Source organism: Notolepis coatsorum, assembly GCF_963971535.1.
Source record: "Notolepis coatsorum genome assembly, chromosome: 2".
Taxonomy (NCBI): domain Eukaryota; kingdom Metazoa; phylum Chordata; class Actinopteri; order Aulopiformes; family Paralepididae; genus Notolepis; species Notolepis coatsorum.
Genome location: NC_140166.1, coordinates 14,588,150 through 14,613,547, shown reverse-complemented (window position 1 = coordinate 14,613,547; position 25,398 = coordinate 14,588,150). Strand labels below are relative to the sequence as shown.

The 25,398-nt window shown below is 50.0% G+C and overlaps 1 protein-coding gene across 1 annotated transcript in view; it reads left to right on the top strand.

The window, feature by feature from the left end:
• aacs (acetoacetyl-CoA synthetase) overlaps positions 1–25,398 on the top strand; it is a 175,788-nt gene that overhangs the window by 138,907 nt on the left and 11,483 nt on the right. The window contains 4 exon segments of the mRNA XM_084338144.1: positions 525–638; positions 10,334–10,459; positions 13,496–13,565; positions 16,708–16,766. Of these exon segments, the coding sequence (XP_084194270.1) occupies positions 525–638; positions 10,334–10,459; positions 13,496–13,565; positions 16,708–16,766 (369 nt within the window).

The following is a 25,398-nucleotide window of genomic DNA, read 5'->3' as shown; positions in this document are numbered from 1 at the left end:
ATTGTCTAGATCATTATTATATTGTCTACTCTAGATCATTATAATATTATCTAGATCATTATACTATTTTCTAGATCATTATACTATTGTCTAGAATCATTATACTATTGTCTAGATCATTATACTATTGTCTAGAATCATTATAATATTGTTTAGATCATTAATGTCTAGACCACTATAATATTGTTTAGATCATTATAATATTGTCTAGATCATTATAATATTGTTTAGATCAGGTTCTCAAACCTTTTTTCAGGGGACCCACATTTTCAGAAATTAAATATTCCTACAAATCTTATCTGACTGACTATAAATTATTGGGCAAAATAATGTATCTGGCTTTTAGACCTTTAGCAGACCTCACACTCCAACCCCTGACCCGTATTAGAGATGACAACAATATTACTATCTGTCATTTACAAATGTTCCCCTGTGTCTCTCTCTCTCTCTCTCTCTCTCTCTCTCTCTCTCTCTCTCTCTCTCTCTCTCTCTCTCTCTCTCTCTCTCTCTCTCTCTCTCTCTAGGTGGTACGGACATAGTGTCATGTTTCATGGGTCAGAACCCAACAGTACCAGTCTACAGAGGAGAGATCCAGTCCCGCAACCTGGGCATGGCTGTACAGGCCTGGAGCCTGGAAGGTGAGAGATTATTCTGTTAATAGCAGCCCGACTGCTTGAGGATTAGAGATTATTCTGTTAATACCAGCCCGACTGCTTGAGGATTAGAGATTATTCTGTTAATACCAGCCCGATTGCTTTAGGATTAGAGATTATTCTGTTAATACCAGCCCGACTGCTTGAGGATTAGAGATTATTCTGTTAATACCAGCCCGACTGCTTGAGGATTAGAGATTATTCTGTTAATACCAGCCCGATTGCTTTAGGATTAGAGATTATTCTGTTAATACCAGCCCGACTGCTTGAGGATTAGAGATTATTCTGTTAATACCAGCCCGACTGCTTGAGGATTAGAGATTATTCTGTTAATACCAGCCCGATTGCTTTAGGATTAGAGATTATTCTGTTAATACCAGCCCGACTGCTTGAGGATTAGAGATTATTCTGTTAATACCAGTCCGACTGCTTGAGGATTAGAGATTATTCTGTTAATACCAGCCCGACTGTTTGAGGATTAGAGATTATTCTGTTAATATTAGCCTGACTGTTTGAGGATTAGAGATTATTCTGTTATATTATCGTACTTGGCCATCGCGTCCCGCTCTTAAGCCATACCGAGATATACCTCATCTCATGTACCTACTGTACACCATCAACGAAAAACAAATACACCCACCACCTGCCAGGCCCCGCCCCTATAGAGGCGTACTATAAAGTACTAGGCGTGGTCACCACTCACTCTTCCTCTATTTCGTTTCCATCATAGCGGTCGCAAGTCGCCCTATGTAACTAGTGCTATGAAAAGATTAGAGAAATTGCGTAATGTTGAATGCTTACCGGAGGTTTGCTTACCCCTGGAATCTTCGGGGCATGTTTCAGCGACACGTCAGGCCTATTCTGATGTTTCCTCGTCTGGTGGCAGCAGATCAAGGAGCAGCGTGCAAGGTTTGGCTATCGAGCCGGCTTGTACACAGGTAGGCCCTGTGTCATCAGCCATTGATGTTGGTGTTAGTAATGCTGTGGAGTGTGTGTCGGCGCCAGGGGCGGGATGGCTTGGTGAACGTTCCACTGCAGTGGACGATTTCCTGGCGATCCTGGAGCATGCTGCTAACACTAATGCTACTAATGCTACTGCTAATGCTAATACTAATGCTGAAATGGGTCGTTGTTCTAATATTCCCCGCCGCAAGACGTTGCCGCTTTTCCCTCCTCTTGCCCGGTTCATTGATGAAGGTCAGTCGGTAGCTAATGTGGGGGGTTTCGCTGAGTCTTATTTACCTTTTTTACGGGTAAAAGGGCTGACAACAGGGTGCAGGCCAGTTGTACCGTGGCTAAGTAGCCAGGTAGCTTTGATCCTGTGCCCCGGCGGGGATGAACGATGTCCCACCCGGCCGATGCTTGAGAGCGAATCGGCTCGGAGGGTGGCAGTATGGACGGATGAGTGGTATACTGCTGCAGGATGGTTTTTAGCGGCGGCCAGTGTTATGGCTCAGCTGGCTATTTTCCTATCCACATTGGCGTCGGGTAGTGGGGCTATGGGTGTTATAGAGATCTTGACTCAGTCGCAAGCTATAACTGTGGGGAGGATTAGGATGCTATCAACGTTTGTTAATAGGCATGTCTGGTTGGAGCACTCTCCTCTTGGGGAAGAGGATAGGTTTTCTCTCCTCACGGCTCTTTTTTCCACGGAAGGACTTTTTGGTCGTTCTGTGGAGGCGCAGGCGGTTGTTGATCTGGGTCCCACACCGCCTCACGCTGTGCAGCCAGATGTTGGAGCACGGCCTCGTCAACGACTGTGGCAAGGCCCTCGACAGGCGGCCATGTTTCCCCCGCCAGTGGTACCCTGGGCGGAGAGTCAACGGGGATCCACAAGGCCGACAGCCTTGGCGGCCGAGGGATCGGCCATTTTGGGTGTATTCGGCTTGGATCAAACAAGCCGTCGTCATTCTGCCGCTAGCAGCCCGCTCCCCGTTCAATCCTCTCTCCGTCACCAACGGAAGAGGGGCTCTGATCGTTTTCCTTTGGCTGCGGGCCGCGAACCTTCTTTGAAGCGCATGCGGCCCCACTTTTCACTTCTCATGGGGACAGGGGCTGACACCCAGTTGATGGCTGAGCCTGGGTCTGTCCGTGAGAATGTTGTGCTGTCGCGTGGCTCCTTGTGTGATGGGTGAGCCTGGTGTTACGGCTGCCACTAGTTACAGTGGTCAGCAGGGGGACTCGAGGCCTCTTCAGTTGAATGCACAGCAAGGGTTACCCCGGCCTCGCCTTCGCCAGGCGGGGTGTCACGCTGATGCCTCCCACTCCCGTGAGAGCGGCAGTGGTCTGCAAAGAAGAGGCGGGTGTGATTTGGGTGATAGCAATATCACTGCAGGGCTACGGCGTGTAGGAGCCCATGGGGTCCTCACGCCTTGCGTGTCTAGCTGTAGAACAACTCCTCAGCATGCATTGACGGCGGGTGCGCTGTGGGATTATTTTCACATATGGCGACAAGAATGCCGTTTGGAGGGGTGGATAGAGAGAACGTTGAGGGAGGGGCTTGTTTTGCAGTTCGCACAACCCCACCCTCCGTTCTCAGGTTTGGTGCCGACCCTATTGTCAGGGTCGGAAGCAGTGACAGCCCTGGCCGACGAGATCCAATCTCTGTTGGCGAAGCAGGCCGTAGTTGTGGTCCCGAGAGAGGACACGATGTCAGGCGTCTACTCCCGTTATTTTCTGGTGCCCAAGAAAAAGGGGGGGGTCAGACCTATACTGGATCTGTCCGCGTTCAATCGTATGATTGTAGCGAGACCATTCAGGATGTTGACCGTCAAACTCCTGCTGCTTGCTGTCAGAAGGGGAGACTGGTTCACCTCCATAGACCTGAAGGATGCGTATTTTCACATCCCGATTTTCCCTCCTCACAGGAAGTTCCTGCGGTTCCTGTTTCAGGGCATAGCGTACGAGTACCAGAGGTTGCCGTTCGGCTATTCTCTGGCTCCCCGCACATTCACCAAGTGCGTAGCGACTGCGCTGGAGCCTCTACGTCGTCGGGGAATACGGGTTCTATTCTATCTCGACGACATTCTACTCCTCAGCCGGTCAGAGGAGGTTGCCAGGTCTCATACCAGGCTGGTGGTGGAATTCCTCACCAGGCTGGGTTTTGCTGTGAACTGGAAGAAGAGTACACCTCTTCCCAGTCAACAGGTGGAGTACTTGGGCTTGACGCTGAGGTCAAGGCCCATGATTGTAACTAGGGATGTCCCGTTCCGATCACGTGATCGGGATCGGCGCCGATCACGTGCTTTTCAGAGGATCGGGATCGGGAATCTTTTTTAATAAAAATCGGCAGTCAAAAAAAGATTTTTTTTTTATTTAATTTTTTTCAACAAACATGACCATGTTCACGTCTTAAACTCATACGGAGGCCTTAGTTTTGGTTTTAAATTACATATAATATATCATTAATGTATTTATTGTCACACAGAGCAGAATAATTGTCCACAACAAACACATCCCCTTTAATTTACACCGTTGCAACAAACACTTTCCCTTTCATTTTAGACGCTCACATCACAACAACACGTTGCTCCCCGAAACATGGTTATCCACTGACTTGAGCAGCTGCTAGAGGTTTGTAACTAAGCATTTTAAAATAGAAAGTCAAGCCAGTCCAACAGCAATTGCAATGTTTGCAAGGAGGACATTTCGCGTGGAGGAAAAACTCATGAAGCAGCAGGAGGCGGAGTTTTCAGACTAACTTTTCAGATAACGGCAATTATTTGCTGTGTGACTAAGGATTATCGTCGGCGTTTCAGACCAGAATGGAGCTAATCATTACGTAAGTCGAACACTGAATGTATACTAATGTGCAAACATATATTGAAACTTTTAATATTTCTCATATGAAGCACATATGAATGTAATAACAAGAGCCGCCGCGCTCGCGCCCCGGACTATAGGCAACAGAGGGGCTTCTTGCTCCGCCAGTTTCTGACACAAATGCGTCAAAATTGATTACTAATGTGAAAGATCGGATCGGGAACGATCGGAATCGGTAGATATTTAAAATCACATGATCGGGATCGGATCGGGGGCAAAAAAAGGCGATCGGGACATCCCTAATTGTAACCCTCTCGGAGCAGCGGAGGGTGTCTATCCTACACGCGCTCAGGGGTTTCCGTCTGGGAGGGACGGTCACGGCGCTGCAAGTGATGCGCCTGCTCGGTATGATGGCATCTGCTCACACGGTGGTTCCTCTTGGCCTCCTCTTCATGAGGAGGATACAGAGGTGGTTCTTCTCTATGGGAATAGATCCGGTGAGGGACAAATGGAAACAGTTGACGGTTCCTTTGTCGATATGGGGAGATCTCGCCCATTGGAGGAGGCTATCCTCACCATTGGGGTCCCCATGGGCAGCAGGCACTCACACGTCATGGTCTTCACCGACGCCTCTCTCACGGGTTGGGGAGGGACGTGTTGGACCAACGCAGTGGGGGACAGCTGGACGAAGGTCCATCCTGGCCCATCTACCCTGCACATCAATGTGTTGGAATTGAAGGCGGTCCTCCTGGTCCTCAAACGGTTTGACCACCTGGTGGTAGGCGAGCACGTTCTGGTCAGAACGGACAGGGTGGGACTTGCAGGGTGGGACTTGTTCCATCCATCCGCCTGCACCGGGCGGCGGTCGAACTTTGGCTATGGGCATCTCGCAGGCTGCGCAGTCTGAGGGCGCTCCACATCCCTGGTGTAGAGAATGTGGGCGCAGATATGATGTCTTGGGGCGGTCCTCGTTACGACGAGTGGGAACTCCGCCACGATATAGTCAGGCAGATCTGGGATCGCTTCGGGGAGGCCTCGGTGGATCTGTTTGCGAGCCGACGTTCTCACAAGTGCCCCTTGTGGTTCTCGGTCATTCGGGCAGATCATCCCCCCTTGGGGGTGGATGCCTTCTCGATCTTTCCATGGCCGCCCGGCCTTCTGTACGCCTTTCCTCCTGTACAGCTGTTGAGTCAGCTGTTGGATCGGATATGGAGGGAGCACAGGACGGTGATCCTGGTCGCGCCGGACCGGGGCACGGCAGTGTGGTTCCCGGTCTTGATCCAGCTACTGGTCGCTCCGCCTTGGGTTATTCCTTGGTCGGCGATGGCCCTCTCTCAGCAACACGGGTCGCTGTTTCAGTACCCGGTGTTGGGCCAACGTTTGATGGTGTGGCTGGTGGGAGGGTAAGTCTGGAGAGGATGGACCCTTCTGTGGTTGATACCATCCGGAATGCGCATGCTCCCAGTGGTGTAAGGCGGGGGGCCGGGACCCAGTCTCCTGCCCCCTGGATGCTGTCCTTGGTTACCTCCAGTCTCTCCTTGATAGACTGTCGGCTTCGACGGTGAGGGTATATGCGGCAGCTATATCCTCCTATCATGAGGGATTTGAGGGGGATGTCTTGTTCAGCCACCCTCTTGTGAAGCGTTTCCTGCTTGGCGCTCGACGCGTTAAGCCGGTGCAATGCTCTTTGGCTCCGAGTTGGGATCTTCAATTGGTCCTCGGTCGGTTGTCCATGGCCCCGTTTGAGCCGCTTGAGCAAGCGCCGTTGGGACGGCTGTCGTTCAAGACCGCGTTCTTGCTGGCCGTCACCTCCGCTAAACGCGTGGGTGAGCTCTGTGCTCTTTCGGTACGTCCAGAGTGCCTGTCTTTTCGTTCCGATTGCGGTGCCACTCTGCGGCCTAATCCTGCCTTCGTGCCTAAGAATATCCGGAGTTCCTTCCGCTCCAGGGATATTGTGGTTCAGGCGTTTCATCCGCCTCCTCACGCTATTGAGTTAGATGCAGGCCTTCACCTGTCATGTCCGGTCCGTGCTTTGGGAATTTACCTCAGCCGTACTCAGGACCTCAGGGTTACCGATCAGCTTTTTGTCTGTCACGGTGGTTCTCGTGCCGGTAAGGCACTATCGAAACAGCGCCTGTCCCATTGGTTGTGCGAGGGCATTGCCCTCTGCTACACGTCTGCCGCTCTGCTGGGTGGGGCCTCGGTGGAGGACATCTGTGCTGCAGCTTCATGGTCCTCCCCGGGCCCCTTTGTAAGGTTTTACCTCATGGACATGACCGGGGGTTCTGTCTCCCAGGCGGTTCTGGGGTCTGTGGCCTCTCCTGCTTCCCGTCCTTGGTAGGGTAGCAGGGGTGTGTGGGTATGGGCCACAGTGTGTTGGGTCACATGTGGTTCCGCCTGTGCTGTGTGTTCAAGGGGTTCTAGTTCCCTCTTGCTCACACTCGGGTGGAGTTGACTGCGCCCCCCCTTCATTAGGAAGGGTGGGGTGACGGGACTCCCCAACCCCTTGATGTGGGCTTCCGGGTCCTCAGGGGGTGCATCTGTCGGGCCTCGCGTCCGCTCTACCCCATATCTCGGTATGGCTTAAGAGCGGGACGCGATGGCCAAGTACGATAATATAACGACAGGTTATGTATATAACCTAGTTATATGAGTACTGGCTAAGCGTCCCGCTCTTAAGCGGCCCTGAGTTCCCTTGGGGAATATTTTCCTGGAAACGGGTTTTTTACGAGGAAGAGTGAGTGGTGACCACGCCTAGTACTTTATAGTACGCCTCTATAGGGGCGGGACCTGGCAGGTGGTGGGTGTATTTGTTTTTCGTTGATGGTGTACAGTAGGTACATGAGCTGAGGTATATCTCGGTATGGCTTAAGAGCGGGACGCTTAGCCAGTACTCATATAACTCGTTAATACCAGCCCGACTGCTTGAGGATTAGAGTTTATTATACAACGGCATGCAAATTTCTCGATTCTGATTGGCTGAAACAGTCAATTTACACGTATGTATTCTTCACAATTCCACGCTCCTGGTCCCAGGACCCGCCCACAACCGAATTACAATCACTCCGCCGTGAGGATTTTTAGGAAAAAACAAGATGGCGGACAATAATCTTTAACAAATGGATATGTTGATAGTGTCATAACGACTAAATATAAACCGATTCTGTCACAGCGAATGTCTTAGTTCTTTAAACAATGTTGGATGATGTAATTGATAGGTCATGAGTCATTGTGGAACAAAATAAAAATCGCGTGGATTGATTGATTGATTATTTAGCATTTTTTTTATTTATTTTTTTGTCTTCTCCTTTCTATAGAAGCAACTGGGAAGTGCGCTGTTTTAAGTGAGGGTGGACTGAATGGATATGTTGATAGCGTCATAACGACTAAATATAAACCGATTCTGTCACGGCGAATGTCTTAGTTGCTTAAACAATGTTGGATGATGTAATTGATGGGTCATGAGTCATTGTGGAACAAAATAAAAATCGCACGGATTGATTGATTGATTAATTTAATTTTTTTTCTACTTTCAAGCAGCTGGGAGGTGCGCTGTTTTAAGTGAGCATGGCCTATTGAATTGATTGATTGATTGATTGATTGATTGCTAATTTTATTACTGTCCGCCTGGTTTCCAACTGGTTAAGTTTAGGCCCTCTTTCGAAGTTGGTTAAGGTTAGAGTTTGTCTTTAGAGCAGGGTGATAGACCACCAGCCCTGGTTCCAAACTCCTTCCAAACCAACTTTGAAAGAGGGCCTAAACTTAACCAGTTGGAAACAAGGCGGACAGTAATAAAATTAGCAATCAATCAATTCAATAACCCACGCTCACTTAAAACAGCGCACCTCCCAGCTGCTTCTATAGAAAGTAGGTTTAAAAAATAAAATAAAAAAATAGGGCGAAGAAAACTATTTTTTTCCTAGAGGGCAAAGAAAACTTTTTTGCATTACATCACGCGCAGGAGTGGTTTGTGAAAAATAAACCATGCCTAGGGGTGGTCGTTAGACCCCCCTAGGCATGGTTTCTTTTTCACAAACCACGACTGCAAGTGGTGTAATGCTTTTATACAACTGCCACATTCATCCAACCTTATTGCTATACAATAAACACACATTAATTGAAGATTTATTGAAAAAACCATCCGCCAGAAAAAGTAGTTCCCAAAAAAGAAAAAAAGAGAAGTTGCCTCCATGTGGAAGCAGCTCGGAAGTGCATCTAACTGTTCTCAGTAGGACATCCAACCAACTAACACATCCAACTGTCTTTCAACTAAGACATCCAACCAACTAAGACATCCAACTGTCTTTCAACTAAGACATCCAACCAACTAACACATCCAACTGTCTTTCAACTAAGATATCCAACCAACTAACACATCCAACTGTCTTTCAACTAAGACATCCAACCAACTAACACATCCAACTGTCTTTCAACTAAGACATCCAACCAACTAACACATCCAACTGTCTTTCAACTAAGACATCCAACCAACTAACACATCCAACTGCCTTTCAACTAAGACATCCAACCAACTAACACATCCAACTGCCTTTCAACTAAGACATCCAACCAACTAACACATCCAACTTTTCTTTAGTTTTTAATTATGAAGTTAGTGGTTGTTATTGGAATGATTGATTGATTGAAAGATTTATTACCAGATGCAGAATGGGTACAATACAGTACGGCTCAATACACACAATTGTTAAGGGGATGCAGACCTACTTTCTATAGAACTTCATTCTTAGATGCTTCTATTGAAAGTAGGTAAAAAATAAAAAATAAAAAAAGATTGCAATTAATCAATCAATTTGCGCGATTTTTATTTTGTTCTACAATGACTCATGACCCATCAATTACATCATCCAACATTGTTTAAGCAACTAAGACATTGTGTGTGTGTGTGTGTGTGTGTGTGTGTGTGTGTGTGTGTGTGTGTGTGTGTGTGTGTGTGTGTGTGTATGTGTGTGGGTGTGTATGCGACCGAGTGAGTGTGTCTGGAAGCCAGACAATGTGAGAGAGTGAGCTCTGGCAAGGAAGGGGAAGAAAGAAAATAATAAAAAAAAGAAGAAATTGCAAATCAATCAATCAATCAATCCGCGCAATTTTTATTTTGTTCCACAATGACTCATGACCCATCAATTACATCATCCAACATTGTTTAAAGAACTTAAGACATTCGCCGTGACAGAATCTGTTTATATTTAGTCGTTATGACGCTATCAACATATCCATTTGTTAAAGATTATTGTCCGCCATCTTGTTTTTTCAGCGGAGTGATTGTAATTCGGTTGTGGGCGGGTCTTGGGACCAGGAGCGTGGAATTGTGAAGAATACATACATGTAAAATGACTGTTTCAGCCAATCAGAATCGAGAAATTTGCATGCCGTTGTATAAAAAAGCATTACACCACTTGCAGTCGTGATTTGTGAAAAATAAACCATGCCTAGGGGGGTCTAACGACCACCCCTAGGCATGGTTTATTTTTCACAAACCACTCCTGCGCGTGATGTAATGCTTAAATACCAGCCAGACTGCTTGAGGATTAGAGTTTATTCTGTTAATACCAGCCAGACTGCTTTCTGTTCATAATTATTAGTGTCCCCTATTGGTCACAGGGGATATTGATAGGTCTTTTGTGTCTTTGTTCTACCAAATTCAAATGACTACACAATGGGAGAGTCCCCACCTGGATAGAAAAACCAGACCAATTAATGTTTTTGAAAGAATTGTGATCATACATGTATTTCATTATGAAAAAGAGTACCCTCCCAGTCAGGGGTCCTCAACATGTAACAAAAACAAGTGTGTGTGTGTGTGTGTGTGTGTGTGTGTGTGTGTGTGTGTGTGTGTGTGTGTGTGTGTGTGTGTGTGTGTGTGTGTGTGTGTGTGTGTGTGCGTGTGCGTGTGTGTGTAGGTAAGCCAGTATGGGGAGAGAGTGGGGAGCTGGTCTGTCTGAAGCCTCTACCCTGTCAGCCAACTCACTTCTGGAATGATGAGAATGGAAGCAAGTACCACAAAGCCTACTTCTCTACATACCCTGGTGAGAACACACACACACACACACACACGCACACGCACCCAGAGACACACACACAGACACACACACAGACACTATATATATATATATATATATATATATATATATATATATATATATATATATATATATATATATATATATATATATATAAAAATAATATACAAGATATATTTTTTTTTTTTAAACTTAAATTTTTATTTAACATTTATAGACATACAACACAATATTTACAGTGACATCCATAACATAACAACATACAGATATGGGTCCCTTGAATATGGCCTTGTTCAGCCGTCCAGACCCCCGTAAGAGGAACCCCCCCCCTCTCGCCATCCCCCCCTAGAAACCGGGCTCCCCCGCATCCCAGGTCCGTCCCACGCGGGTCCCAGCACTCAGCGACACGGGTACCTTGAATTTGATTGGGCCAGACCCAGTAGAGGGGCGAGGGGTGGTACTCCCCCCCCCCCCCCCCCACCGAGCCAAGCCCGCTACCTCCCATGTCACCAAGCACCCCACCCCACGCACAATGAACCCACAACCCACGAGATCCCACTCTCCCGGATCAAACCGCGGAAACGATGCCCCCCCCCCCCCCCCCCCCCGACATCCCCCCCCCTGAGTTGAGCCCATTGGCGCCCCCCATATCCCAGGTCGCTGCGCCCGTAGCCGGGCCCCCAGCGACACGGGTCCCTTGAATCAGTAGAGGAAAGGATAGGGGACTCCCCCCCACCGAGCCAAGCCCGCTATTTTCCATGCCCCCGAGAGGCCCCCCCAACACACAGGGCCCCGCCGGGCAAAGCCCAGCCGCTCTGAAACCCCTCCCTCCCGCCCTCCTCCCCGAGAGACAGAACACCCCCATATCCTGGTCCACCATGCGCGGAGCCGAGCACCCAGAGCCCCCCCTCGACCGCCAGGCCCCCGGCCCACGAGAACCCCAAGCCCAGGTCCGCAGAAGGCCAAAGCACCACGCCTCAATGGCCCCCCGACCCCCCGCGACCACAAGCCCGGTGCCCCCCCGGCCCGGAGACCAGACCGCCGGGCCACGGCGGCCGAGGACCCCAGGAACCCCCCCCCCCCCCACACCAATCCCACAACACGCAAGGCCCCCCCTCCCCCGGGTCGAACCGCCGGAACCATGGCCCCTCCCCCCGACCCCCCCCCCCCCCCACTGAACCCACTGTACCTCCCATGTCACCGACATCACCGCATACATTTATGAAAATTAAACTAACAACACAATAAGAAAAAATGACATGGATATAAATGGTTATATAGTTCGCACTCTTTCCCCGGTTGGCGGTTTGGAGGGGGATCAGCCCTCCCACTGGAGAAGCCCCCCCCCCCCCCCCCAGAGACGAAGATACCCCCCAAAGGAGGCTCTCCAAGCCTCTCTTCATGTCCAACATTTAGAATTCTTGTCATTCATATTTGTCCATGTGCACATTTAAAGCAACTGCTATTCTAACATAACTCTGAAGAAATAATATAAAAGAAGACTAAAGACAATTGGCACTTCCCAGGTAATTCTTTTAACCCTGTTTAACCCCCGTTGGCGGGTTGGAGGGGTAAGGCTCTCCTTGAGAGGGCCCCTCCTATAACGATGGAAATGTCCCCTGTGGGGGTTCTCCAATGTCCCTATTATTGTCCAACATTTTATTTGAATTTTTATCTTTCATATGATAGTACATTTCCAGAGCTCCCGATCAGGTCTCCGAATGTGATGTTCCCCGTCCTCTTAGCTGTGTGTCCTGTGTGTTAGTGTCTATAGTTTAGTCTAGTACATATTATTTGTATATGTCCCGAGTCAAGTCCCAATTTCCCCAAATAGCGTGTTTACCTTGTCTGTATTCCCAGTGGTCTGTGTGTTGTCTGCAGTGTGTCTCGAATCATAACCTCCATTCACTATCACATTATATGCATATTTGATATTGAATCTTGGTTGGTGTGTATGACCTCAGTGCTCGAGTCCTGCTTGGTGTGTGAAACCTCGTTATTCAAGTTCTGGCTGGTCCGGTTGATCTCGGTGCTCGGATCTCGGTTGGTGTGTGTGGCCTCCGTGTTCGCATCTTATATCGTGCCTGCATCTCGTGTGCGGATGGTCCGGCCGACCTCGTGCCCGAGTCCTGGTTGGTCCGATTGTATCCAGCGTCTCCCTGTCCCTCCCCCGGGGGCCGTCTGTTTCGCCTCTCCCGAACCAGCCTCCATGCTCCTCCGAACACCCCACCTTGCATCGAGTCCAGTCCGCGTGTTGGCCATGTTAGCTTGTAGCTCCCTCGCCCACCAGGCCTCGCTGCGGCCCCATGACCCGTTAGCTTGTATCCCTTGCTGCTTCATTTTCACCGTGATAACTTCCATGTTAGCTTGCAGCTCCTTCTCCGGCCGGGCCTCGCTGTGGTCCAACGCCACGTTAGCTTGTATTCCCCGACCCTTCTCCAACTCCTCCCTGAGTCCATCGATGCTGCCCTGGATGATCCGCGTTCTAACTTGGATAGCCATTGCGTTAGCCTGTATGTTAGCTTGTAGCTCCTGGTTAGCTACTGCGCCAGCCAACGCGCTAGCCTGCATGCTCTGCTTGTTAGCTTGTATGTTAGCTTCTAGCTCCTGGTTAGCTACTGCGCCAGCCAACGCGCTAGCTTGCATGCTCTGCTTGTTAGCTTGTATGTTAGCTTGTATCTCCTGGTTAGCTACTGCGCCAGCCAATGCGCCAGCTTGCATGCTCTGCTTGTTAGCCTGTACACTAGCTTGTAGCTCTTGATTAGCTATTGCATTGCTGGCTTGAAGAGCTTGTGTAGCTAACGCGCTAGCCCGCATGCCAGCTATTAGCTCCTCTGCCCACCGCGGCATGGTCGCTTCTCTCTCGTTTTTTCTCGTGTTCATCCTTCCTCTTTACTTTTTATTTTGTTTTGAATTGTTTTACTTCCCCTTTTTTTTTTATTCATTGACCGGGAGGTCTTTCATGTGGCTGCTCATCAGAACGTCGCAAACCGGAAGTCACAAGATATACTTTCACATATATTGTTTTCCTATTGTGTCTAGGTGTATGGGCCCATGGAGATTACTGTAAAATCAACCCTAAAACTGGAGGCATCGTCATGCAGGGCAGAAGGTGAGATCACAGCCAGTAGAGCAGAACATAAAACATAACATAGTGTCTCTGTTTGTTCACCTGTAAAACATAACATAACATCTCTGTTTCACCTGTAAAACATAACATCTCTGTTTCACCTGTAAAACATAACATCTCTGTTTCACCTGTAAAACATAACATAACATCTCTGTAGGCGGCTGGGTGGCGCAGCGGATATTGCGCTCGTCACCAACGCAAGAGACCGGGTTCGAATCTGGCTGTCGGCGTTGCCTCCGGCTTGGGCCGGTTGTCATACTAACTCAATTGGCAGAGTTAGCGGGTCGGAAGTCGAAGGGTGGTAGTCTGGTCGTTGTGAACAGCGACTCCTACAGGTCGGTTGGGGACGCCTGCACAGCAAAGTCAGAAAAATGGCAGGGGCAGTGTGAGCCTCCTACACGTTACTCCTCGCCAAATGAGAGTCCGCGCTGGCAGGTGAAAAGATGTGACAGGCTGCCTCCACATGTATCGGAGGGGACATGTGATGCAAGGCTTCTATCCTCCCTACAACCGGCTAGTGGGGGGCATATGCGAGCAACGATCAGGACAGGGGAGGGAGAATTGGCACGAGAGGTAAATTGGGATGGGGAGAAAAATCACAGAAAAAGGAGGAGAAAAAAGTAGATAAAAAAAATAAAACATAACATCTCTGTTTCACCTGTAAAACATAACATTTTTCCATCAGTTTCCCACCCCCTAATACGGCCAATGTGTATTAGTATGAACGACCAGCTAAACTGAAAGCAATGTGGAGCGCTGGGCTCGAACAGGCGAGCCTAGCGTCTCCGCATTCGTGGCGAGCGCCTTGCCCACTACGCCACGTAGCCGCCCCACCTGTAAAACATAACATAATGTCTCTGTTTCACCTGTAAAACATAACATAACGTCTCTGTTTCACCTGTAAAACATAACATAACATCTCTGTTTCACCTGTAAAACATAACGAAAGTTATCCTATAACCCTAGTTATATGATTGGCGTAGCTGTCTGCTTCACACTATGGGGAATACACTCAGCGCCTAATGCGCGTCAACTGAAAACTTCTCACATGCACCTTTCCTCTGCCCGACCACGCCCACCTCCGGCCAGCATATAGCCCAGGTGTGGTTGATCAGCTCCCCCTTCCGGGTCCCCAGGGCTGCGTTAAAAGCAGACGGCTACGCCAATCATATAACTAGGGTTATAGGATAACCTTCGTTATATGTCATTGGCTACGCTGTCTGCTTCGCACTATGGGACACCGGGCGAAGCAGGGCGTGTAGCCCCGACAAATGCACCCCCTGAGGTCCCCTTCACGACCATCAGAAAAACATGGGGTGAGGTCCGACCCCCTCGCGCCTCCTAACGAGGAGCGGAGGGAAGGACGTCAATCATGCGCAGTGGGGCACAGTTACCCCAAAACGCACAAGGTGAGTAGATCATGCGAAAAACCGCAGTCTACTTCACCATGCACCCCGCCAGCCGTCCGGCAGCGGGATGCAGAAGGGGTTCCAGCTCCAAGAGCCGCACTTCTCCTTTACAGAGGCGGGGCCCCCGGCCATGGCCGCGAGACAGAACCCCCCCGAAGGTTCCAATGAGGACCAAAAGTCCTCACCCGGATATACATTTTAATTAAATAAAGAAATTCCCTATCCATAGTTGCCGTGGGAAAGAATAACATTTAAAATAAAATAAAATAAATTCCCTACCTACCCATGGCCTTAACTGACAACCAACAGGAAACAAACAATATTTTCTTTTATGCCTAATAAAATAATGTATGACTGAAGTGATGGAGACCATGTTTGAAGGCAAACTAAAGCAAATCCTCCTCAGATAGCACAGCAACCAGAATAACTGAAATACTGGCTGGTGATTTGATTAAACAGCTTTGTGATAGAATAAAAAAAATGCAGTGCATTTCCATAGCTGTGGATGAGTCCACTGACAACACTGAGAAGCTGAAGAACCGTTCATGTTATTTTTTTTTCTTTTTTTGATCTTTTCCCCCCTTCTTTTTCCTCAGATTTTTCTCCCATCTTAATGTTAGTCGTTATGCCAATTCCCAATCCCCCTCCTGGTCGCTGCGCACTTACCCCCCACAGTCGGTCTGGGAGAGTGGAGGCTATCACGTGCTTCCTCCGACACACCAATCAACCGCTTCTTTTCACCTGGCAGCGCGGACTCTCACTGAGAGGGTGTAACGTGTGGAAGGATCACACTACCCCCCTTAGATCCTATCCGCGCTGAGCAGGCGCCCCGACCGAACTGTAGGAGTCGCTGTTTACAACGACCCGGACCCACCCCTCCAGCTTTCCCACCCTCTAATACTGCCAATTGTATTAGTGTGAACGGCCAGCCAAGCTGGTGACAACGCCGGGAGCTGGATTCGAACAGGCGGATCCAGCGTCTCCGGCGTTGGTGACGAACGCAATCTCCGCTACGCCACCTGACCGCCCTAGAACCGTTCATGTTCTGAAGAACTGTTCATGTTCTGAAATGTTATTGCTAAAGATTGAGAAGATTGGATCAGTTGTATTTTTGGAATACTTGAAACCCTTTTTTTTGTGGAATATTTGATGCGGCCCAGCCTCACCCAGACTCTACCTCCAGCGGCCCCCAGGTAAATTGAGTTTGAGACCCCTGCGCTAGAGGGACTGACCGCCCGAGAGCAGCATTCCCCCCCCCCCCCCCCTGTGACCAGACTGACCACAGGCATGCCCCGTCACCCCCTGTGAGCACACATGTTTCGTTGAAACTATGAGGAAGGGGGAGCTGATCAACCACACCTGGGCTATATGCTGGCCGGAGGTGGGCGTGGTCGGGCAGAGGAAAGGTGCATGTGAGAAGTTTTCCCTTGACGCGCATTAGGCGCTGAGTGTATTCCCCATAGTGCGAAGCAGACAGCGTAGCCAATGAAATATAACATAACATCTCTTTCACCTGTCATTACAACTAGGGTCTCATTCCTCTTGTACTGTGTGTGTGTGTGTGTGTGTGTGTGTGTGTGTGTGTGTGTGTGTGTGTGTGTGTGTGTGTGTGTGTGTGTGTGTGTGTGTGTGTGTGTGTGTGTGTGTGTGTGTGTGTGTGTGTGTGTGTGTGTGTGTGTGTGTGTGTGTGTGTGTGTGTGTGTGTGTGTGTTTAGCGACGGGACGCTAAATCCTAATGGAGTACGTTTCGGCAGTTCAGAGATCTACAACATTGGTGAGTAAAACATAATCTTAATCTTAAAATTATCAAACTTGACTTGAATCTATTAGTACTATCAGTAGTAGTAGTAGTAGTAGTAGTAGTAGTAGTAGTAGTAGTAGTAGTAGTAGTAGTAGTAGTGGTAGTAGTAGTAGTAGTAGTAGTAGTAGTAGTAGTAGTAGTAGCAGTAGTAGTAGTAGTAGTAGTAGTAGTAGTAGCAGCAGTAGCAGTAGTAGTAGTAGTAGTAGTAGTAGTAGTAGTGGTAGTGGTAGTAGTAGTAGTAATAGTAGTAGTAGTAGTAGTAGTAGTGGTAGTGGTAGTAGTAGTAGTAGTAGTAGTAGTAGTAGCAGTAGCAGTAGCAGTAGTAGTAGTAGTAGTAGCAGTAGCAGTAGTAGTAGTAGTAGCAGTAGTAGCAGTAGCAGTAGTAGTAGTAGCAGTAGCAGTAGCAGCAGTAGCAGTAGCAGTAGCAGTAGCAGTAGTAGTAGTTGTTGTGAAGGGCCAGATTAAACCGAATATATATATTTATTTATATATATATATTTAATTGTATTTGTATATTCTCTAATATTCCCTGATATCCCTTGTATATTCCTTGTACAATATGCATTGAATATCCATTCTAGCCTACTGAACATCCCATAATAGTCTCCATTCTACTATTGGTCGAGACCTTGGTGCCAGGCTGCCATACCCCCCAGACCCAGTTCAAACGTACCGCTCAACATGTACGAACAAGTCCTAGTTCCGCGTAGGAATCTGGCTACCGCACCACTAATGGTACTATTTGTTCATAGTGCGTATATATACTGCGCTACTAAAGTAGGACTTCCCTTTTTAGTCCAGTTGCTTACCCTCCAATAGAGTGACAGACGTAAAGCCTCCCCGCGACGCCACGTGTGGGAGTAAGGCCAAGTTCGGCCTACCATCGGTATTGAGACATCGTGTATATTAATATTTGAATAGTCATATTTGGCACTATATCGTCGAGTTGGACGTAGTCTATTAAGCTAATAATAGTCTATTCATATGTAGTGCTTCGTGCGGTGAGAATACTATCGTAGTCAGTACCCCCATCGTTTCGGGTAGAACTGGCTGCTTATCCAGGGTGGCCGACCCCATGTGAGGCTGCACCCGAGGAGCCCCAGAGCCGACGAGCGAGTGGACCTGCATACCGGATTATTCTACCGACGACAGCCCGCCTTCCCAGGCACGGATTATGCTTTGTATACAGTGATTATTCTAGGGATAAAGACCAACACTGCCGTGTGTTGGAAACCCCCCCCCCGGAGAGGACGACAGGTGAGGAGACGCTCTACACGACGAGGTCGCTTCACGTCTCTCCATCGTGGACCGGAGGAAGCCGGCCCACAGAGAGTCCAACTGCTTTCATCTGTGGATCGAGGATCGCTGAGGCACCGAGCCGCACAACCGTGGGTTCTCCCAGGATACCCTCGGCCAGACGGATACAGCCAGACTCTACCCCCCCCCCCCCTTCTCCAGTTGTCTTACAAGCGACCGGAATCCCCCCCTAGTGTATCCAGTTCTATAATCATTAAAGTATCATTGCTATTATTCCTTAAATATTCCAGGTTGTATATTTACCGCGTGCGCCACCAGAGATTGGACGTTCTCTATTGATATACCAACGAATACTCATTTGCCATAAAAGTGCATCCTATTTCAAATCATAAATGTAATTAAGTGATTGCTCTACATACCTTTTGCTATGTATTAATTATTATTAAACGCAGACTTTCGACTTGGTACATTTGTGTTGGATCGTTTCATCTACGTGGGAGTGTTTACCATAATTATTTATGCCTAGTACTGGGTGGCCAGAGTCTAAAGTACAAGAGGTAGTGGTAGTAAGTATCATATCTAACAATACAGTCAGGGAATTGTACCCCTCAGTTACAATTGGTCCTTCGAGCCGGATGGTAATTAGTGTAATATTAATATAGTGTTATTAATATTGAAATGGCCTATGATGAACACTCCACGAAACGATCCTCCTAACCAACGCCCGCAGCGCGAACGACGGCTCCCTCAGTACTTAGAGGCTTACGCTGTCAGTCAACAACCTAGTCTTCTACTAACAGTAAACGCGGTAAAACTAGAAAGTAAAAGTATGTCTAACCCCAACGCCCAGACTACCCCGACCATAGAGGCCCCTACGGGTTCTAATGTAACTGACCAAGCTCACGGTGGGGACCAGTGGGAACCAGACATGACTTCACACCCCGCCAGTACTGAAGAAGTAGTCCCCGATGAGTCCCGGGAGGAATACAACGCTACCGAGAGAGAACTCGGCACGGAAGAAGACGGGGAGAGCACCGTGGAGATAGAGCTCCAAGGCTCCGCAAGGAGTACCCCGAGGGAAGGCTCCCCTATACAACCGCCTTCTCCCAGCGAGGCAGAGAGGACCCTACAGCAGGCCTTCCTCATCAGCCTGAACGCCGCTGCTGAACGCGACCGACTGCAGATCCAGCAGCGGAGCGAAGAAGAGCATATACGTCTAGAAATAAGACGCATTCAGATGGAAGAGAATGTGGCCCGAGACCGAGCAGACAGCCAGCGAGCAGCTGCTGGTGCTCTACGGGACGCAGAGCGCAACAGACAGCAAGCGCAACTAATAGAACAGCTGATCAGACGGACAACACCCTCTCCCTCCGCCAGAGGCTCCAGGAACTCGTCTAGACACACCTCCAGGGCGGCATCCCCTAGCCGAGTAAACAACCCTGAACTTGACCAACAGACGAGGTCTATACCCCCCACAGACCACCTCCCCCCACCGGTCCAAGCGAGACCTAGCAACCGGGAAGGAGCAGCATATCCTGTGGAGAGGCTAAACCAGAGACTACTGGATGACCTAACTGAAGACGAAGAGGAAGAGGAGGAGAACCGCGCCCGACGACAGCACAGTACTCTACCGGACCAGGAGGTCCGGTACAGCCCAGGCTATACGCCCGCGGAGCTGCGCTACAGACCCCCGACTCTATACACGGGTGAGCACGACGCACGACCCGCACCGAGGAACAGCACCTGGACAAGCGGGCCATGGTACACTGCCGGTACCAGCCCATACCAAGGAGCGGGAGGAGACTCGCCTAGGAGGCCTCTCCCCCAACGCTCGCCGATGTATCCACAGTCAGCGTCATACATTGGCACGCCTATGGTACCCGACTTCACCCAAGAGAACCGGGCCCAGTATACAGAACTCCGCATGTGTCTGGAGACCATGTTGGTGGATGTATTGGATGAACGCCATAAATACGCCATCCTACTGAAGCACTTAAAGGTACCCCGCGCACATAATATAGCGCTCGCCTACGCGACTTCCACCACCCCATACACAGCAGCGCTGGTAGCATTGGACCAGAGGTATGGGCGCATATGGGATTACGTGATCCAGGAGATCCGACACATCGACCGCTTACCCCCAGCAATAGACAATCGAGCACTGGACGACCTGTCCATCAGAGTGCAGTCCCTGGTAGGGATGTTGGGAGCGCAGAGAGAGAAGGGGAGGCATGAACTTTACGCCAACTCAAATGTGGAAAGGATCTTGGAGAAGCTGCCGCCCGCTCGACAGGAGCGTTTTAGGCGGCAGAGAGACCACCGAGACCCGAATGGCCCCGAACCGAACCTCCTCGATCTAGCAGACTTCCTGGCGAGAGAAGTCAGCAGCCTACGGCTAGATACATTCGGACGGAGCACCCCTGGCTCCAGAGAAGGAACCAGACGACTAAATGATGGAAGAAGATCGGTGACTGTGATGCACCAATCGGAGTCAGTACCGAGCAGCAGGAGCCACAGTACCCCCTCCAGAACGGAGAAGTGGAAGATAGTGTGCCCCTACTGTGAGAAAGAACACTGGCTAGCGCAATGTGACTCCTTCCCCAAGCTGAACGCGGAGGAAGCAAGTCAATGGATAAAGTCCAACAAGCGCTGTTTTCGCTGTGCGCGCTCACACATGGCAGCCGAATGCCGCTTAAAGAAAGGGTGCACCAAGTGCGATGGAGCCCATCTGGACATACTTCACGACAGTAACAGACGGCGCCCTTCACCCGCACCATCCAGCAGCAAAGCGAGCGTCATGTACATCGATCCCGCCAGCAGCAGTGGAGCCCGAGTACTCCTAAAAGTAGTGCGTGTGACACTAAGCTACCAGAATAAAGTCCTGGACACTTACGCCGTCCTCGATGACGGGTCAGAGAAGACCCTTCTGCTCGCCTCCGCTGCGGCCCAGCTAGGGCTGCGGGGAAGCGAAACCCAAATGACAATTCGGACAATAAGACGAGATTTGAAGACGATAAAGGGCGAGAATGTCTCATTCTCTATCGCAGCAAGCGGCCAGCCTGAGCGACGGTACCAGATTACAGACGCTTTCACCAGCCAAGAAATAGGACTGTCGCGGTACACATACCCCGTCGCCAAGCTGATGGAGAAATATGCACATCTGCGCAAGTTACCGATCCCGCTCATAGACAATGCTATGCCGACCCTGTTGATAGGCTCCAACCATGCAGACCTCATTGTCCCGATAGACCGGGTTCATACCGGACCCCGAGGCTGTCCTGCAGCAGTCGAGACCCGTTTGGGATGGACTCTCCAAGGCCCGCTCGCCAAATCTCTCAACCGAAGTACAGCCACTAGATGTCTCCACTCCCGAGTCACAGAGGGAGAAACCGCACTCCTGCAACACGTAGAGCGGCTATGGACCTTGGAACAAATGCCCTTTAAGAACGGAAAGAAAGACATTCGCTCTAAAGATGACATTTACGCCATTCACCTCCTCGAGACAGGGACCAAGAGAGTCCCGGTCAACGGCGTGTTGAGATACGCCACGCCACTCCTGCGGCGAGAAGGAATGCCTACTTTCCACGCCAAGACAGACGCCACAGAACGGTACCTGCTGAACACGGAGCGGCGCTTAGCCAAGAACCCCGCCCAAGAGAGTGTATACCGCGCCGAGATTGAGAAGCTCATCACAGCGGGACACGTCACAAAGATGGACATTAAAGAGGCTGACCAGACCACTGAATCGTGGTACGTGCCTCACCACAAGGTCCATCACAACGGTAAAGACCGCATAGTATTTAACTGCAGCTACCAGATCGGATCCCAAAATCTGAATAAAGAGTTACTGCCCGGTCCCACACTCGGCCCCTCCCTGCTCGGCGTTCTACTCCGCTTCCGCCAGGAAAAGGTGGCCATCAGCGGGGACATTAAAGGAATGTTCCTGCAGGTGAGATTAGTAGAGGAGGACAAGCCCCTGTTACGGTTCCTATGGAGAGAGAAGCCAGGAGATGAGCACCCAGCCATCTACCAATGGGAAGTCCTCCCCTTCGGAATGACGTGCAGCCCCTGCTGTGCTACATTTGCACTACAGAAACATGTAGCAGAGGACCCAGCAGCGGACGAAGAGGTCCGACACAGCGTAAAGAACAGCTTCTACGTAGACAACTGTCTACAAAGCCTTTCAACCCAGGAAGAAGCCGAGGCTCTCCTGATTAAACTCCGCGCCTCATTGATCAAAGGCGGCTTTGATCTCAGGCAGTGGGCCAGCAGCGATCCGCAAGTACTGCGCAGCCTCTCCTCCGAGGACAAGGCAGCCAGCAGCGAGACCTGGATGGCTACAATCCCGGGAGAAGCCCAGGAGATGACCCTGGGATTGGTGTGGCGATTCAAAACAGATTCGCTTCACTACAGACACAAGCCCCTGACTACGGAGCAGGGAAGGCCGGCGGCGGCGCCGACCACCAGACGGAGTGTGTACACAACACTCGCCCGACAATATGACCCGCTAGGATGTATTCTACCGTACACCACCAGGGCAAAAATGATTGTACGAGCATTGTGGGACAAGGACCAGGGCTGGGACGACCCCATTCCCGCACACCTTGCATCCACCTGGAGAGAGTGGGAGATGGAGCTCCACTCACTCCCAGGCGTTAATATGCGCCGAAGCTACTTCCCACCCACGGTGAGGCCAGAGACATGTAAAATGGACTTACACGTCTTCAGTGACGCCTCAGAGGTCGCATACGGATCAGTAGCCTACTTGCGGGCCCAAGAAGAGGGGGGAGAGATCTACACAGCATTTGTCCTCGCCCGCTCGAGAATAGCCCCGCGCAAGCAACAATCTATCCCACGTCTAGAGCTCTGCGCAGCCCTAGCCGGAGCGCACCTAGCCACGCTCATCCAACGTGAGCTCACCATACCGGTGTCTAGAACAATCCTGTGGTCAGATTCCACGACAGTACTCGCCTGGATCAAATCGGACTCATGCAAGTACAAAGTCTTCGTGGGAGTCAGAGTCACCGAGATTCAAGACTTAACCGAAGAGTTAACCGGAGAAACAGAGTGGCGCTACGTTGATACAAAACAGAACCCAGTTGACGTCATCACCCGGGGAATGCCCCTAGATGACCTCACCCGTCGCAATGTCTACAGTGACGGCCCAGCATTCCTAAAGCTCCCGGAAGGAGAGTGGCCCACGCCTATCCCGAGGGAAGCCAGTCAAGAGGAGGCTGAGAATAAGAAACCTATGTTCTGTGGATTGAGCACTGTTATCTCCGCAGACCCCAACATAGATGATTGCACTACCATAGAGAGTGCACAACAAAGGACATTCCTGCGGCACCACCCGGAGTGTAAGTCCCCCGCTGAAATGTCAGCAGCTAACTACGAGGAAGCAGAATTGCTTCTACTGCAGCGAGCCCAGAGAGACTCGTTCCCCGATGAATTGGCCTGTCTACAGGGAGGAAAGCCCGTCCCATCCGACAGCAGATTAATTCATCTGGCCCCCGAGAGCGACGCTCATACCCTCATCAGAGTGGGTGGTCGCCTACGCAGAGCCCCCAATCTACCGGATGACATTAAATACCCGATCGTATTGAACAGCCGACACAAGGTCACAGAGCTGATTATAAAGAAATACGATGAGGATGTACATCACGCAGGAGCAGAAAGAGTCTTCGCGGAGATCAGACGTCGTTACTGGATCCTACAAGGAAGAGAGGCGGTACGACGCTTCCAGCGAACATGTCTAGACTGCCGCAAGTGGCGCGCGCAGCCCAGCATACCAAGGATGGCTGACCTTCCTCCATGTCGCCTCCGAATCGGTGACAAGCCATTCCACTCAACGGGTATGGACTGCTTTGGCCCGCTGCACATAAAGAAAGGAAGAGGAACCGAGAAGCGGTGGGGTATTGTATTCAAATGCATGACCACCAGAGCGATACACATCGAGCTTCTCCCGACCATGAGCACAGGCTCATTCATTATGGCCTTCCGTAGATTCACATCACGGAAAGGAAGACCGTCTACACTATTGTCCGATCATGGGACAAACTTCAAAGGCGGCGAAAGAGAGCTGAGAGAGAGCTTCCGAGCTATGTGGCCGGCCGGCCGCGTAAGCAAAGTGATCACCGGTGCCGACGGCAAGGTCCGAGCAGCTGAAGTGCTTGTCCAGGGTCGCACGTACACCCGTCCCGTGGCGAGGCTCATAGAACTGCCCCGACTCCCAGACACAATCGATGATGACCATGACCCTATAACCCTATGACTTTGTGAAGTTGACTGACCCCTACAGCAAACCCTTATGTGTAAATAGACAACGCGATTAATCTGTCTCTGCTTAACTGATTAGGTCTGGGACCAATCGGGGTGGCTGTTGTGAAGGGCCAGATTAAACCGAATATATATATTTATTTATATATATATATTTAATTGTATTTGTATATTCTCTAATATTCCCTGATATCCCTTGTATATTCCTTGTACAATATGCATTGAATATCCATTCTAGCCTACTGAACATCCCATAATAGTCTCCATTCTACTATTGGTCGAGACCTTGGTGCCAGGCTGCCATACCCCCCAGACCCAGTTCAAACGTACCGCTCAACATGTACGAACAAGTCCTAGTTCCGCGTAGGAATCTGGCTACCGCACCACTAATGGTACTATTTGTTCATAGTGCGTATATATACTGCGCTACTAAAGTAGGACTTCCCTTTTTAGTCCAGTTTCTTACCCTCCAATAGAGTGACAGACGTAAAGCCTCCCCGCGACGCCACGTGTGGGAGTAAGGCCAAGTTCGGCCTACCATCGGTATTGAGACATCGTGTATATTAATATTTGAATAGTCATATTTGGCACTATATCGTCGAGTTGGACGTAGTCTATTAAGCTAATAATAGTCTATTCATATGTAGTGCTTCGTGCGGTGAGAATACTATCGTAGTCAGTACCCCCATCGTTTCGGGTAGAACTGGCTGCTTATCCAGGGTGGCCGACCCCATGTGAGGCTGCACCCGAGGAGCCCCAGAGCCGACGAGCGAGTGGACCTGCATACCGGATTATTCTACCGACGACAGCCCGCCTTCCCAGGCACGGATTATGCTTTGTATACAGTGATTATTCTAGGGATAAAGACCAACACTGCCGTGTGTTGGAAACCCCCCCCCCGGAGAGGACGACAGGTGAGGAGACGCTCTACACGACGAGGTCGCTTCACGTCTCTCCATCGTGGACCGGAGGAAGCCGGCCCACAGAGAGTCCAACTGCTTTCATCTGTGGATCGAGGATCGCTGAGGCACCGAGCCGCACAACCGTGGGTTCTCCCAGGATACCCTCGGCC